General features: G+C 39.6%; 1 protein-coding gene across 4 annotated transcripts in view; it reads left to right on the plus strand.

Annotated features, from left to right (window-relative positions):
* The window catches only part of Cd96 (CD96 molecule), a 105602-nt gene that overhangs the window by 68379 nt on the left and 19907 nt on the right, over positions 1 to 17316 (plus strand). For all 4 annotated transcript variants that reach the window (XM_029555246.1, XM_029555247.1, XM_017802817.2 and 1 more), the window contains one exon: positions 14139 to 14204. In XM_029555246.1, coding sequence (XP_029411106.1) covers positions 14139 to 14204 — 66 coding nt within the window. The remainder of the gene's footprint in view (positions 1 to 14138; positions 14205 to 17316) is intronic.

Below are 17316 nucleotides of genomic sequence, written 5' to 3' on the forward strand. Positions count from 1 at the left end.
AGGAAGGAAGGAAGGAAGGAAGGAAGGAAGGAAGGAAGGAAGGAAGGAGAGGAAAAGAGAGTCTGAAAGTTTCTTATGGAAGTGCTGTAGGAAACTTAATCCTGGAATGTGCTGTGCTTCAAACAGACATCTCAGACTGACTGAAAGATCAAAGATACAGGTTTAGTCACTGACACACTCAGTGGAGTTGCCTCCTAAAGTCTGAACCTAGACAGCAGTTTCTTAGTATTTATGGACAATTCAGCATCATTCCAGACCCATGCTGGGGTTAGTGGGCTTGAATTCCTACCTACGTGACTGTGGACCAGGCACAGGGGTCCCTAGTCTACAGGTCAGGGTCGCCATGAGCTAGAATTACAAACAGGAAACATATTTACAGAAGCAGAAGCAAAGGTTAAATGTACAACTGTTTTCTTAAGCAAGTAAGAAGGCTGTTACCCTTAGGTAAACTAGGGGCTGTCTTCTTGGGCAACCTGATATGGGTTTCTTTTCAATTAATTTGTTTTCTTTCTCATTTCCCCTCTTTGAAGCCCATTTATTTTTTTCTAAGGGGCATCGCTTTCTTCTATATCTCTCAGGTCTAGCTGTTGATAGTCCTGGAGGAGCACCTGGAACTACTTAGATTCTGGGCAAGAGGAAACAAACCGAGATAAGTTAAGGATATAGGGAGCCAAACAGGAGTGCCGGAAAGAGCATGAGGAAAGGGCGGGATGGCACGAGGAGCCGGGATACCCAGCTCCAAACGCTGCTCTACCAGTTACAGGCATCTGCTGGTTTCTAGCTCCTTTTTGAAATTCGATCTTTTTTGGTTTGGGGCCATATCCCTGACTATTCCTGACTGGTTTACATAAAAGAAGCATTCTTAGTTTTAAAAGAGACAGATTCCTCTCTTTGCAGCAGTCAGCAGATCTAGTCCCCTCCTGTTTTGCAGGACTAGAGTTGCTAATGAATCTAATTGATCATGTAGGGCTACTAATGATTTGGCCACTAGTTCTATGTCATCTATCAAACTTCTGGATAATTGTTTGTAAAAATGACTAATGCAGTAATTATTCTTAGACCTAGTAGAGGTGTGTGCTGGATAGCTTTAGTTGTCAACTTGTTACATCTAGGTAGAGGAAATCTCGTTTGAGGAATTTCCTCCATTGGATTGGCCTGTGGCCATGTCTGTAGGGCATTTTCTTGATTGTTGAGTGATGTGGGAGGGCCCAGCCCACTCTGGGAAGTGCCATCCCTGGGCAGGTGGTTTATGTTCTATAAAAAAGCAGACTGAGCAGTCCAGAGAAGCAAGCCAGTAAGCAATGCTCCTCCATGGTCTGTGCTCCAGGTTCCTGCCCTGAGTTCCTGCCATGGCTTCTCTCAGTAATAAACTGTGATCTGGGTTATGTAAGATAAAATAAACCCTCTCCTCCCAATGTTGGCTTTGCTCAGTGTTTTTATCACAGCAACAGAAAAGTAACTAATGCAAGTTATGAACTGGATGACTCTTTTAGATCACATATGTATTGCTAAGGGTATTGTGAGAGTTTGATGTTGGAGGCAATGTCTATTTTCGGAGTAAGGAAAGCCAAGGTACATATACCTTTCCACTTACCAGGTAGACAAACATAGGCATTTGCCTCACATATGAAGAAGACGACATTCAATGTCTGTAGTAGCAATCATTTGTGACCGGCTCCAGTCATTTTGGAGCTATCTCAGCCAGATCTATGGGAAACAGTAAGGTTAACAATATCATTGTACACCCCATTAAATTCCAATGGCCTCCACCATGGGTTGACCAGTTGTCCTCTAGGTCTGCAACTAGAGCAGGCCTGTAGAGTCCTCAGGTGTTAACTGTTGGCCTCAAACTTCAGCTGTGTATAGATTGACCAGCTTCCAGTGTGGTCAAAGCAGGGCAGCGGGCATGAAAGATGATCTTGAAAGAATTCTCAGGGTCCTCATTCACTGTCCACCAGACCAGTCATTCAAGTCAAACACAAGGAGTGCAGTCTGAAGAAACAGGCCATGGCCCATGGCCTACAGAGTCAGGGTCCCAGGCAACAAGGTGGCGCACCTTCCACTGCGCCACAAACCATCCCTGGCTGCAGCAGAGTACCATAGCAGCTAAGGCTCAAAGGGGCCAGCCTTGTTTGTTTAAGAGCACAGTGCATAGTTTCCCTCAAGGAACTAAGAACGTTATGGGAAACTGAGGCTGGGAGAATCAAAAAACAAGCAGGCTCAGTGGAGTTGCCTCTGAAAGTCTGAGCCCAGGCAGCAGCTTCTGAGTATTTATATGCAATTCAACATCATTCTAGACCCACTCCGGCATTGATGGACTTGAATTCCTGCCTATGTGATTGCAGACCAGACCAGGCACAGGGTTCACTAGTCTACAGGTCAGGGGAGCTATGAGCAGGAATTTCAAACAGGAAATATATTTACAGAAGCAGAAACTGAGGTTAAACATACAGCTGCTAGGCTGGAGAGACGGCTCAGTAGTTAAGAGCACTGTCTGCTCTTGCAGAGGACTGGATTTGATTCTGAGCACCCACATGGTGGCTAACAACCATTCATATCTCCAGTTCCAGGGGAATCCAACATCATCTTCTGACTTTCATGGGCATTGCAGAAGACGGGTGCACTTATACATAGGCAAGCAATGCACTCATATACATAAAATAAAAATAATAAAATATAAAATATTTTTAAAAAAACATATACTTGTTTTCTTAAACAAGTGGAAAGGCTATTATCTTTAGGTAAACTAGGGGCTATTTTCTCAGGCAACCTGCTGTGGGTTTTTCTCAGTGAATATTAGATTTTTTCCCTCAATTTTAGTTTTTTGTTTTTGTTTTTCTCAGAAGAAGTTGATGTCTAAGCAAAGATACAACTAGTGAAGCTGTCAGAGCAAGTTCTGAGTACATGTGTGGAAGGAGCAAACTAGGCAGGACACGCCTATCAATAGTAAATTAAAAGCTAAAATGAGCTTCCACCCCTAGCTGAGGCACTATTGGCAGTTGACGGCTGTAGGGGGAGGGAGAGTCTCTTTTCTTCAAGGGTTTGGCCCCTGATAGGTTGACCATGCTCCAGTGGATGGCCCCACACCTATGTGCATGTGGGCAGCACTATTTGGACTCAGTGGGTTATTTAAAAAGAAAGAAAAAGAGAGCATGAAGTTTGGAGTATAACATGGGTAGGGGGTCTGGGACGAGCTAGAAAGGGAAGTGAGGGGAGAATATGCTTACAATACATTGTATTCATCTATGAGGCTCTCAAAGGATAAATTTAAAATATTATATTAAAATTTTAAATAAAAATGCCAAAGCAATGGAAAGTCTCCACTGAAACTTTGAATCCAGTCACCTGTGGGGACTGCCTTAGTAGATGTTGATGATCTGAAGAGGAAATCTACTGCCTCTTGGTGGCAGAAGACTATGATCGGTGGGGAAGTGGCTTGGAAAGCAATTAGAACAAAGAGGAGAGGGGACAGTGGTGGCCTCAGGTGCAAAACGGAATTTAACTTCTGGGCCCTTTGCCACAAAGAGCAAATGCATGTGATCTTTTGAAAGCATTTGAGCTGCATGTCTCAAACCTTTACACATCTTTTGTATTCACTGGCTTAGTCATTTTACCGTTGGAAGCATGTCCTTAGGAAATGAGAGACCAAAGGAGCACATACAGTGCAGATCTTTGTAAAATATTTAATTATTTTATCTCTTTGGTGGACCTCAAGCCTATCAGAAGATTTGATTCAATCATAACCTTGAATTCATCACACACTTTCATCATTAGCCAATGCAACACCCTCGATAATTTAACATATTTCTTTTAATAAATGTTAATAATATAATAGATACCTGTGAGCTCCATGCCCAAAGACAAGAACTGCAAGTGCAGTGCTCAGGAGGGAGAGCCCTGAAAGAGCTTCACAGACAGGTGGAATTGAGACCTCTGTAAAAGGGGGCATGGCAGAGAATAGTGAAAAGGGGGGGGACTTTTCAGCAAACTTACCTAAAAATGTCATTCATAAGAACAAAAGGCATTAAAATGCACTCTTACCATGCACATTGTATAAAAGCAAACTGCATGTAGTTTAAGATCTGTATATCAAAATAAAAACATTAAAGGGTGTACTAAAAGGAGGCTTCCTCCTGGCATGCTTAAGGAAAACCTTAATGAAATAAATGATTGAAAAAATTACAATTGGCTTAATGGGGCTGGAGAGATGGCTTGGGGTTAAGAGCACTAGCTGTTCTTGCAGAGGACCCAGGTTTGGTTCCCAGCACCCACATGGTAGCTAATTACTGCCCGTAACTCCAGTTCCAGGGGATCCGATGCTCTCTTCTGACCTCTGCGGGCAATGCAGGTGGGTGCACTTACAACATACGTACACTCATACACATAAAGTAAAATAAAAACAATAAAATATTTTTTAAATTACTGTTGAACTAAGAAAACTGGTTCATCAAAAGATAAACCTTTAAAATACTTTAAAAGCAAGCTCTAGTCTGGTGGAAGATGTTAGACACATATTTCACACAGTTGAGAGAGTTCAATCTTTGTGTCAAGAGAAAAGGCTGACAAGATGGCTCAGTGCTATGCAAACATGAAAACCTGAGTTCAGGTCTTTAGCACCCACAGAAAAAACCAGGCATGGCTATGCATGCCTATAAGCCCAGCACCAGGGGCGAGAAGGGGAGAGGCAGGAAGACTACTGAGGCTTGCTGGCCAGCCACCCGAGCTGAAAAAATAGCAAGCTCTCAGTTGAGTGGGAGACCCTGTCTCAAGGGGATGAGGTGGAGCATGCTATCAGGGTATTCGACTAACAACCTCCTCTGGCTTCTCTGCACATGTGTACATGAGCGCATGCACTTGTACATACACATGCATGGACGCCCATACACTACACACACAAACACACACACACACACACACACACACACACACACAAAGGAAAATGTGTAAAGAATGCTTAGAGCTCAAAGCAACAACAACAACAAAAAATAGTAGAAGTGTGCAAGGACTGCTTACAACTTGAAAACAGCATCAAAAGACAAAAGGAAATGAATACATCTGTGCATCACAAACATGAAGCCCACGTGGTTATCAACATCTAAAGAGCTGAAAGGTAAATAAAGCTGAGTTACAGAAACATTTCACATATCCGCATTGCCAAGCACATTGCTACCCTCACTTCCCGCAGCTTAGCATGATACTTCAAACCTGAACAGGCACATGCCTTTCACAACAATCCTACTGCTAGGTATAGGATTCTCCCAAAGTGTACAAGTACGCAGGGGGAAAGAACACAAATATTGGCAGAAAATTCTATTTACATAGCAAAAACTATAACTGATCTAAATGACCATGGACAGTAGAACAGGTAAATTATTTTATACTCATGTAATAAACAAATATAGAGGAATAAATGTGAGTGAATGACAACTATTTACTCTTAGTCTTAGTCATGTTAGGGTCAGCCAAGTGTAAACGCAACACGACAACATATATTTTGATTTTTTAAGTAAAATGTCACCAGATTTGGTGGGATACACTTGTAATCCCAGCAGTCAGGAAGCTGAGACAGGAAATTAAACATGAATTTGAGGCCAGCGTGGGCTACATAGTAAGTTCCAAGTCTACCTGGACTATACTGTGAGATTCTGTCTCAAAATGGACTAATAATGGACTAGTTATAAAATGTGATAAAATTTTGAATTATATAAATGATAGCATTCAGGACAGCATTGGCCATTGAGGGAAATGATAAGGAACAGGCGAAGTATAGGGTCTTTTAACCCCAAATCGGTATGTATGGATAAAAGTAAAATGATGTTAAAGAAAAATATCTCCAATTATAAGAGAATGTTGAGCAGGATGAAATATTATGAAGCCATCAAAAATATCCCTGATGTACTAAAATAGCCAATGTATCTTAAATAGGCAAAGGCAGAAGTTGAAAGTTTTTGGCAACAGGACATAAATGAACAACAAAAACGTGAGTGACACAGAAGATGGATGCAACAGTCCATGCTTAATTTATGCTGCATGATGATAACATAAAAGAGAATTGTCTGTAATAAACTGTCCTAAACTCTTCACCTACACTAGTGGTATATCACCCATTATTTTCCAAACTATCAGATGCACAAATGTCATGGACCTTTTTTGCTAACCTCAGTTCCAAAAAGAAGACCTGGCACAAAGTCAGCATGCCACAGCAAGCAAAAACAAACACTCAGATAGATGAGTTAATACTTACTGATCGTAAGACAAAATTTTGGTAGCAAGTTTACTGAGGATATTATTTTCTAAAAACTGAACTACAAGTTCAATCTATATTATGATTATAAATTATTCTATATTTCAGTTCTCAGCATAATACTTTACAATGTATGATCTTTTTCTTTGTTTACATTGTATATTTGAGTTTTTAAAAATTAAACTAGAGGAGTTGGAGAGATGGCGGTTAAGAACACTGGCTGCTCTTGCAGAGGACTCAAGTTTAATTTCCAGCACCCACATGCTTGCTAACAGCCATCTCTAAGTCCAGTTCAAGGAGATCTGACGTCCTCTTCTGACCTTCACAGGCATTGCAGGACACAGATGCACTTAACACACATGCAGGCAATACACTAATACACATAAAATAAAATAATAAATAAAATATTTTAAAATGTAAGATATACAAGAGCAGGGACCTAAACCTTTTGGTCTTTTTCTAATTGCACTGTGCATCCTAATGTCTGTAACAATGGCAGGTGAGCAGTGAGTGCTCAGCACATAGTGAACGAGTGAAGGTATGATTGTATAGGGACAAAAAGAAAAGGAAAAAAATCATACACTCACAGACACAGGCACACAGTAAAAAGAAATGATTTACTTAACTGGATTGTTTGAATTTTCTTTGAAACAATGTTTCATGTAGCCCAGGATGGCCTCAAACTCACTATGTAATGTAAGATTACTTGAACTGAACTTCTGATCTTCCTGCCTTCACCTTCTGAGTGCTGTCATTACAGACAAGCACCACCATATCTGGTTTTAGATATGCGTTGAATGTTGGGTTTCATGAATGTTAGTCAAGCATTCTACCAAGTGAGCTATATCCCCAGCCTCTAGTTTTCTTTATTTACATTGTCATTATATCATACTGGGGGTGGGGAGAAGGAAGAAAGGAGATAGGGAAGAAGAGAGGAAGGGAGAGAGGGAGGGGAGGAGGAAGGGAGGGAAGTCTTGCCATCCTGATTGTCAATATGAGATAAGGAACAGATGCCATCCAACATAGTTTTGGTCCCAGAAACTAGGAAACTGGAGAAACCATGTTACTTAAAAGTCTTGCTGTATAATTTAGAGTATATTCTTGGTCTTTTAAATAAATTTCATAATAAAATGAATTGTGATCTCTCATGTTTTCTGTTCTGCCCCACTTAAGAACTGCATTTTCCTTGAACATCCTGTTAGTATTCTTACCATAAAAATGGCCTCAGAACTGGTGAGAGCTAGGAAGGGCTCTGAAGTCCAACAAAGAGGTTTCGCTGGCAGTGAAGACACACAGTCTCACCTCTGGAAGAATAAGAAGCACTTGTTTTCTAGCTATAAGTTTAGAAAAAGAAAAAAAAATACCCCTGCAGTAAGTTATATTTATAATCATACACAAAAACACATCAGAATCCAACAAGTTAAAATTGATTGTGCACTCCCAGACTGTTTTGAAACATGTTGCTGGTGTTGGATTGGGCTGTAACTATGACATTCAGTATTGGATGATGCATCTATCAAGACTCAGGGCAGGCTTTGGTAATGGGATTTTTTTCCCTCCCAATATACTTATTTCAATAGATTTATGAAGTGTGTTTACAGGCAGAAAAGGAATGATACTGAATAGGTTTCTGATGACATAAACCCATGATCAGTGTTTCTAGGGCCTTTGCCATTTGCGAACATGATCTTTGATTCAGTTCCTTTATGGATCTCATACATATTCAAATATCACTGCCAGTCTGAGTGCATTGCATTTATCTGCATTTATAGGAGTATATTTCAACGTAATCTTTTGCTGTCATATTGTCTTTTAAATTAAAGAGATCTATTCTGGGATTCAAGAATACTGGAATCTAATCCTAGTTCAGCTTCCAAGTTTCCTGGGATCTGGAACTGAAATACATATTTTACTTTAACTACTATAAAATAGGAATACTCAGTTTGATCACCTTCATACCCAAAATGGTTAAGGTTAATGACATTTTAGAGCACATTTTCATCCCAAGCTCAGCTGATCAGACCATGGAGTAGAAAATTGAATCTTAATTACTTTCTAGTTCCTGATTTCCCTTGCCTGGTCCAGTGAAACTTAAAGCTACATTGAAACCAGTCAGTCTGACTTAGACAAGCAGAAAAACATTGTGGGTCTCCATGGGCTCTCACACCTCCAACTCACCCCATTGCCAAAATCAGCAACCTAAACTCACCATCACTAATGCACACACACAGGCTTGCACACACACACACACACACACACACACACACACACACACACACACATTGGACCTCAGAATGACCATTACTGACTTTAAAGGAGGATTTTATTGTGTTCTTTAACTGTGGATTATTTGTCTTTCAAATTTTATGTAACTTTCTTAAATTCAACAAATATATTTCTGACTCTGTCCATAATCCTGGCTAAAATGTCTGAGGTTCTTGGTAATAAAGCTTAATGATGTCACAACAATCCTTATGCTTTCTTTAGACAGAGATGGAGAGGCTAGAAGTATGATATACACCTCTCAGGAAGCTGAGGAAGGAGGGTGAAGAATTCTAGGCTAGCCTGTGCTATATAGTGAGATCCTTTCTCAAAAAATGAATTTTAAAAACCTAGTAGTGAGGGATTGAGAGCCCATGGTGACAGGACCGTGCAAAGGCAGAATCTTAGGCAGCTTTGAAAGAATGTCATCAGTGCCGCTGTCCCCTGTTGGCTTAGATGCTGATTCTCCAAACTCACCGTTTTTGTCCTCCACTTCTAAAATCTCACTCTTTGCTAGTCTCCTCTATTCCCTCATCTCTAAAGCACCATCCTCTTCCCATTACTCCAGTGCATCCTAAGTCAGTCTCAAATTAAAATTTTACTCCTTTGACTTAAAGTTCCACTTTCTGTTACAGTATCATTTTCTCAGGCCAAAGAGCCTGTGAGTACCATCCTATTTTTGTGGTTGAGAAGAGTGTGAGGACCTCATCCGTGGTCTGTATGGTCATGACAAGACTAGAAACAGCAGTTAGTAACACCATGTGCATCCTGCAATGTGGGGCCACTCCCTCTCCTCGTGGGTCATTGGCCACTGGTCCATGAGGACAAAGGGAGCAGGAGCGAGGAGCGGGGTCAGGACGGCCAGTGAGCACTGACGGAAGAAAGCCCTTCTGGGGAGGCAGGTTCAATGATGCAAACAGCTCCAGACTCAGTGAAACAGCTCCATTTATTCAGTGGGGGTTAGGGAAAATATAGTGTGGAGGCAATAGCCAATGCTTCAGCTGATAGGTGCTCATAGTATGCTTTATTTTTACATGTGGTAGTAGGCTCCTATCATTGGGCTATGAGGCAATGCCTGATTATCATATAGAAAAAACCTGGGGGTAGTTTTTACTCCAGGTAGCTATGCCAAAGGTCATGTTCCAAATAAGGTCAGGCATCAGTGCTTGAGGGCACTTTCCAGGTAAGTCAGGAAGAGAGCAGGAGGTCCCCTGCTGAGAAGGGAAGTCCTTCCACATGGCACGGAGCCCCTTAGAGCCATCCGGACATGGAGGACTACAACCCTAACAGCAGGGTTCCCCAATACTGCAGCAGGTAGTGCTCATCTCAGGACATGTTCCTTCCAGAAGACTGAGTTCACCAAGATTCCTATGTCCAATCTCTGGATGTGGTTTGCCCCCTCTGCCATTGTTATAGGGCAAAAAATCAATGACTTAAGGAGAAAACTGCCTTACAGAAGACTGGAGACCTCATGAAAAGTCTGTCTCATAGGCCAGGCATGATGGCACATACACCTACAGTCCTGGAAGTTGGAAAGTAGAGGTAGGAGGAGGAGAAGTTCAAGATCAGCCTAAGCTACATAGCAAATTCAAAGTCAGCATGGGATTCATGAGACCCTACCTCAAAAGAATTGGGGCAAAATCTCCCCCAAATACTTAGTCAACATCAACCTAACAAAAGAAGCTATATGTGGTTTTATCAAAACCACTTCAGATGAATTTGAAGAAAACATAATGACACATATTAAAATGTTATAATAAAATCTGTTACTTTGTATGCTAATTTGAAAAAATTAAACTGTTTTAAAAATACAAAAAAATTCAAAAGAAATGTGCATGTCTTTAGTCCCAGCATTTGGGATACAGAGGCAGGCAGATCTTTGTAAGTTTGAGGCCAGTCTGGTCTACACAGAGAGTTCAAGGGAGACCCTTTCTAAAAGAAAGAAAGAAAGAAAGAAAGAAAGAAAGAAAGAAAGAAAGAAAGAAAGAAAGAAAGAAAGAAAGAAAGAAAGAAAGAAAGAAAGAAAGAAAGAAAGAAAGAAAGAAAGAAAGAAAGAAAGAAAGAAAGAAAGAAAGAACGAAGATTCAGATAATAATGGACTTTGATATGACTTTGATATGATTCTAAGTAGAATTGCTATTGTGTCATAATTTTCTAAACAACTGCCAACAGGACATAAGTGAACGCCAAAAGTTACTGCAATTCTGGCCTGGAGAGATGGCTCAGTGATTAGGAGCACTGCAGCACCCACATAGTGGCGTTACCATCAGTAACTCCAGTTCCAGGGAATCCAACATTCTCTTCTGATCTCCACAGGCATTGCACAACATTAATGCACTTACACACACACAAGCAATACACTCATACACATAAAATAAAAATAATAAAATGTTACTGCAACTCATGTAAAAATACTACACACTCTTACTGTCAATAAGAAGACTCTTCCTTGCTGAATGAACTTTACTAGATCCCCATTTAAGGAAATTATGGAAGACTTTAACGTTATGCTCAGGCAGGATATAAGAATTTATTTGAGAAGCTGCAACATAGTTCTCCCGTGCTCACATTTGTGGGTGATACCGGTGATATACAAGAAAATGTTTCTGGTCAAACTGCTGTTTATTATTCCATTCTCAAAGCAATGCTCATTTATTGAATTGGATGCTCAAAAGATTTAAATGACAATTAACTCATGAATTTAACAAACAAGGTAAAACCTTAAAGAACACAGAGCACTTCAGTCAGTCAAGGACATCAACATCATTTTGTTGAGACTCCCAGGGAGACTTACGAAAGAAGATGACTATCCAATGTTGAACACACTCTATGAACTAGGTCTCTAAATGGTGGGACTGGCTGAGCTTTCAGAAAAAAATTATTTTTTAGGGAAAGATGAGTCATTATGGTATCCAACTCTATCTTACAGAGGATTCTATACTAAGTGTGCTTCAGAAAGCTCTCGTGGAAGCAGCTGCTATAAAAGCTGCCCATTCTGACCTCTTGCTGAAAGACTCTAATATGTTCTTGAAGTCCCACCTTTGCTTCTCTTCAGTATCTTCAGATTTGGTGAAACAAATGGAAGCTTCCTTTTCTTCACTTCTCTCACCACTGTTAAATTCTTAACACATATAAAACAATAATTCTTAAAGCCCAAAGTAGAAAAACAAGCTAGGTGTGGTGGCACATGCCTGCAATTAGCACTTAAGAGGCAGAGGCAAGACAATCACCACAAATTTGAGGTCAGCAAAGTTTACACAAAGAGGTCCAGGCAGTCCAGGGCTGTATAATAATACCTTGTTTCAGAAAACAAAAATATCTCCTTACTTTTCCAAAGTGAGTATTATATTTTAATTTTTTAAAATATTACTTTGAGAAAGCTTTTTATTCTGAGAAAGACTAAAGAAGTCCGAAAAAAGTTTTTTTTTTAATAGTCAAATAAGTCACATAGTTTGAAGTATTGTTATTGTTGTTATAATTATCATGAATTGTGTTGATGGGATTATAATCTCCTTAAATTGTGTTTTGTTTGGAGTTTTTTGTTAGTTTGTTTAAAGTAAAATCAATATTGACCAGAAAAGACTGACTTTCCATATTTTGTGGAAAAATCTCATTGGTATTCACGTGTTACTAATTATTATAGAATGTTCTACATTGATTCACTGATAAACATGGAGTGGAATATCTTTTTGTTTTAAATAGCTATTTCCATTAAATCGATAGCAATCAACCATTTTTACCTTAGTGTAAATTAATACAGCCTATCCTTTCTTGCAATGATTCCCTGAAGGGAAACTGAAAGATATCAAGCTGAGAAACTATGAAGTTAAGGGCTATACTACACTGAGCAAAAAAGTGCAAGTTTATCCAGAACAACTGCCTTCTTCATGATTTTTCCCAAATCCTAATTTGTTCTCAATTGCTTTTTAATTGGTCATTTGCTTTGTCAATAAAATTACTGTTTAATGGCTTAACCATTAAAAATGAACATTAAAACAAATGCTCAATTTATCCTCTATAGAACTTGGTATTCTGTCTAGATAAAGAATTATTCAAATTCACAGAGCTTTATTGCAGTTTGGACTATCTCCCTGGCCTGCTCAGATCCAACATAGCTGTACAAAGGCTTGGCCACTCACCTTTTTCAGCAACTACAGCTGCTGTTGATATATCTAGGAAGAAAACCAGAAAGCAAGAGGCTAAGTGTTTTAGTTTCATCTGTTCATTTGTTTTGGTCTTGGCACATAGGAAATTCCTTAAATGGAAGCAGTGTACAGGTAACTTTATTATTATTTTTTTTTAGAAACTTGCTTCTTTTTTTAAAAAAATTATTATTATTTTATTTCATGTGTATGCGTGTATTGCCTGCATGTAGGTCAGTGCACCCGTGTTGTTCAATGCTGGCAGAGGTCAGAAGAGGCTGTCGGATCTCCTGGGATTGGAGTTACAGACAGTTGTTAGCTGCCATGTGGGTGCTGGGATTCAAATTCAGATCCTCTGCAAGAACAACCAGTGCTCTTAACTGCTGAGCCATCTCTCCAGCCCCCAGCAACATCCTTATTTTTATTTTTATCTTATGTGTATGAATGTATTGCCTGCATGTATGTAAACATACTCATGTTGTGCAATGCCCATGGAAGTCAGAAGAAAGTGTCAGATCCCCTGGAACTAGAGTTACAGATGGTTGTTAAAAGCAATGTAGGTTCTGGGAACTGAACCCAGGTCCTCTCCAGCAGTAGCCAGTACTCTTTTTTTTGAGGCTTCCTTACCTTCCTAATTTTATTTTTTTTTAATTTTTCAATATTTTAATTTTTGAGAATGTCATGCTTGAGTATTGTCTTTGTATTATTTCCATACTGGGTCCCACCACCTCCTCCCATGTCCCCCCATTCCTTGTCAATTTCTTATCCTCATCTTTGTTATTCTTACATATACATACATTTATTAATATGCATATATGTGTGTGTGTGTGTGTGTGTGTGTGTAATGCACTGAGTCTTCATGTGTACCCGTGTTTAGGGCTGTCTATTTGGGATTATATAACTTCTCAGGGAGCTAGTTCCTAGAGAAAACTGATTCTTCTTTGGCATCCATGGATTGCCTATAGCTACTCATCTTTAGGTGGGACCCTCTGAGAGTCCCCACTTCCATCTTGGTGTGTTAATGTTAACTGCTTTTGTCAGTATGCAGGTCCAGATAGACTACCATACTGTGGAAATTTCATTGGTTCAGTTTCCCTATCATGACTAGAATGCATTAATTAGCAGCAGGTTGTCTTAATTCTTTCTGCCCCCTCTTCTGTGATGTTCCCTGAGCCTTAGGTGTAGAGGTCGCATTGTAGATGACAGCTAGTGTTCTTGAGTGCTGAACCATCTCTCCAGTCCTAGGAGGCTCCTTCAAACCCCAGCAGTGGCTGTGATCAAATCTTTCCCATTCAAGACACTATAACCATAAGCTTCCCTTTAACTTTGACTTTATTTTGGGATAATCAAATGTATGCTCAAGATAGTTCAATGATGCTACTTTAGAATACTTTTAAGTAGTCATTAGTATTAGAATCAATAAACAATGAAGAAGAGAAAATATGACTAGATTTATATGGTTTGACTTTTTGAATGTCTTCTTTCATTAGCAGTTTCATGGACACTCAGTGAAACGTACACCTCGGCCCCATCAGATACAAGCTTCACTTTTTATGGTGAGTTAAGACCAAGTGACACAGAAGACACTGATCTGCTTTACGTATGCCCCAGTGGAAAAATAAGAACTGATAAGGTTCCAGTCTCAAGCAGATGTTTAGAAGTGAAACCTGATGATGAAAATGTCAGTGAGTGGAACCAAAATTCTTCCATCTCTCAGAGGACATAGATTCAAATATACAGTAACATTTTGTCCAGTAATATCTATGAAAAATGTCTTTTGATTTTTACTCCCCCATTGGACATGGAGTGATCAGTTGGTCAACATGGACTTGCTTATTAGTTGAAAAGGAATCTTTGGTGATTTCTAACACACTGGAGTGTAGAGATCAGTTGAATCTCTTTGACCCTATGAGAATATGTGGTATTTTGCAAAGAAACTTAAAGATTTCACAAAGATTTTTCAGTAGTTTGTTTTGTTAGCAGAAGTGTGCATGCAAATTCTCTCTCTTTTTGAAACCAATGGAAATTTTACTCATTTGGCAGCTAGTAGATTGCTCCCAGGACCCTGGCCTTCTTGTATCTTGTACTTTAATAAGGAAATTATATTGAACATAGAAACATCTCCTTAACCTAGTCAGACTCCGAATAGCTGTGTTGAGGCCATTCATATTAAGATTTCCCCAACAGTGGACTCATTCCAATTACAGGGCCTCAAAAGAATCCTTTACTGTAATTTTTCATCATTGCCTCCCAGGTCAGGAGTGGATAACTTGCCTTCCTTGGGTATAGTAGCCATTTTTCAGGCTCTTTCTGGAACCAAACACTGAATCCAGGTTGCCTATGGCCACCATGGTAGGCACAGAGACTACCATCGAAAGTTGATTGGGCAGATGTTAGAAATGTAAATTCAAACCAGAAATAAAAAATCCCAGCATAAACAGGAGGAAGGGGGTAAGAAACTCCAACCCCACCTAAGGAAGTTGTGTGAACAGATGGGAGGGGCAGAGACAATCTATTTCAAGCATGGGATTTTTGGTAGGTTAACCAGGGGCTAATGGATGGCCCCATACTGAATGACATATGGGGACAAAAATTGGATTCTATAGGTCTTCATATATATATTTATACATATATAACAGAGTACCTTAACTTGAGTCAGGGCCAATAAGGTGACATACAGCATCAAATAGTGAATGAAAATCTCCAAAATTCAATTAAAAAACAAAAATTCAAATATTCATAAATATACTTAACAAATAACATGCAATTTTTTAATTTTTTTAGAAGAAGCATTTCATTACAGCTCTAACATACTCAATAACAGTTTCCAGAGCAAAGATACATCTCTTTCAAAAGTGGCTATAAAATTTTTAGGTTTGCTGTTGAATTAATACACTTACACAATATTGAACTCAGTATAAGCCCCGTGAGACATAAAATTGAATGAGTTTTTAAACTTTAAAAAAAGAACTCCATTTCATTTTAAAATATACCATTTCTTACAGAAATACTCATTGTTTTTGCTAATAACACTGAAATGTTGGGGCATGCATCTCTAATCTGTATGTATCTGATTATTACTAGTCATAATCATTTGCACTTGAATCCTTGGCATCTGTGTATGTCTATAAAGTCATTGGGTAGATTTCAATGGTAATGTTTATCACCTCTGATTAACATGACATAAATTTTTATATTTCCTCCTAAAATATAATTCATTTATTTAATTTGTTGATTTTGTGTGTGTGTGTGTGTGTGTGTGTATAAATCACACAGACCATCCCAAACCATCTTATTCAACTACTATACACCCAATTCCCAGACGGCACCCTCACATTACCTCCCTCACCCTAGTAGAACCTTATACTCTGTTATCCCTGCTACTGTCCACTGTGTTGTCGGCACCCCCAGCCATTCCCCACTACTTGCCCTTCTGGTGAATCTAGTCAGCCTATCTAGAAGTCTTTGTTTTAGGAAGGTCAGCTGTTCCTCATCTAGCAGCAATCAGTTGTCAATATTCCTTTAGATTGGGGTCTGTGGTTCATTTTCCGAGTTCTATGCTGGGTTACTATCTGAGAGTTCCTTGGGCCACCCTGCCAAAAACTCAAAAGAAGGTATCTCCTATCTGGCATTGCTTCTTATGAAGCCTTTAGCTATATATATGGACTCTTAAAAAATTATACTGGCCCCTTTAATCTATGGTTATACTTTCCTTTAGGGTGTTTAAGGACCAGATAAACCATTTTATTTTTATCTTAAGGCTGTGTGAGGATCCGTTCCTCAGGGGTATCTTGGGCTTGGGAGGAGCCCCTGGCTCCTTTCTTTTACGGGTTCCGCCCATGTGAAGATAAGTCAAAGGTCTCGCTTGACATTGGTTGGTTTCGCTTAGAAGCATGGAGGAAATGTTTCCTCTGTGTTGACCCTCCTCTTTGTAGACTGGACACTGGTTCAAGTCCATCTCGTGGGGTCTCCTCAGCCTCCTTGATCAAGAGGACAGGTGACCCACCTCCATTACAGGACATTTGGAGAGATGTTCATAGTCCCCTGGAACTAGTTGACCTAGGAGGGCAAGGAGAAAAAACTGTCCTTTATGTCCACTGACCAAATTAGTACAGGCCACGAAGTATGTCTGTTAAACATCCAAGAAGGTTAGTTCCACCAGTCTGGTACTTTTAATTACTGTGTGCCATGTAGATAAATCTTGGGCAAAGACCAATTGTTCTCAGATAAACCTTGCCTAGACATATATTTCTTGATCTGGTATGTATAATTTGTCAGTACGTGGTTGGAGTAATATGGTTCCCTCTGGTTTTTAAAACTAGCTAGGCATCATTTGTCTCCTGCATTGTCTAACCCCTCCATCATGGCTTCCCCAATTAACATGCCCCCATTTTTCCCCTTTCTCCCTTAATAATACCCCTAATGGTCCTACCTCTCTTGAGCTCCTTCTTTCCCTTTATCCTTTAGGTTCCTTGGATAATCTTCCCTCCTGCCTCCCTTAAACTAACCCACTTTTTATCCATATCTCCCTTATTAATGCCTGTTTCCTACTGTTTTTCTCTTTCAGGTTCTTTCTTTTCCTTTACCTCCCTGGTTCATTTCCATTATCCTGGTCCTTGTAGTTATGTCTGGATACATACTCACTTATCAGGGTTTAGTGCTAGGATC

The sequence above is a fragment of the Nannospalax galili genome, unplaced genomic scaffold, assembly GCF_000622305.1.
Source record: "Nannospalax galili isolate Female #2095 unplaced genomic scaffold, S.galili_v1.0 scaffold626, whole genome shotgun sequence".
Taxonomy (NCBI): domain Eukaryota; kingdom Metazoa; phylum Chordata; class Mammalia; order Rodentia; family Spalacidae; genus Nannospalax; species Nannospalax galili.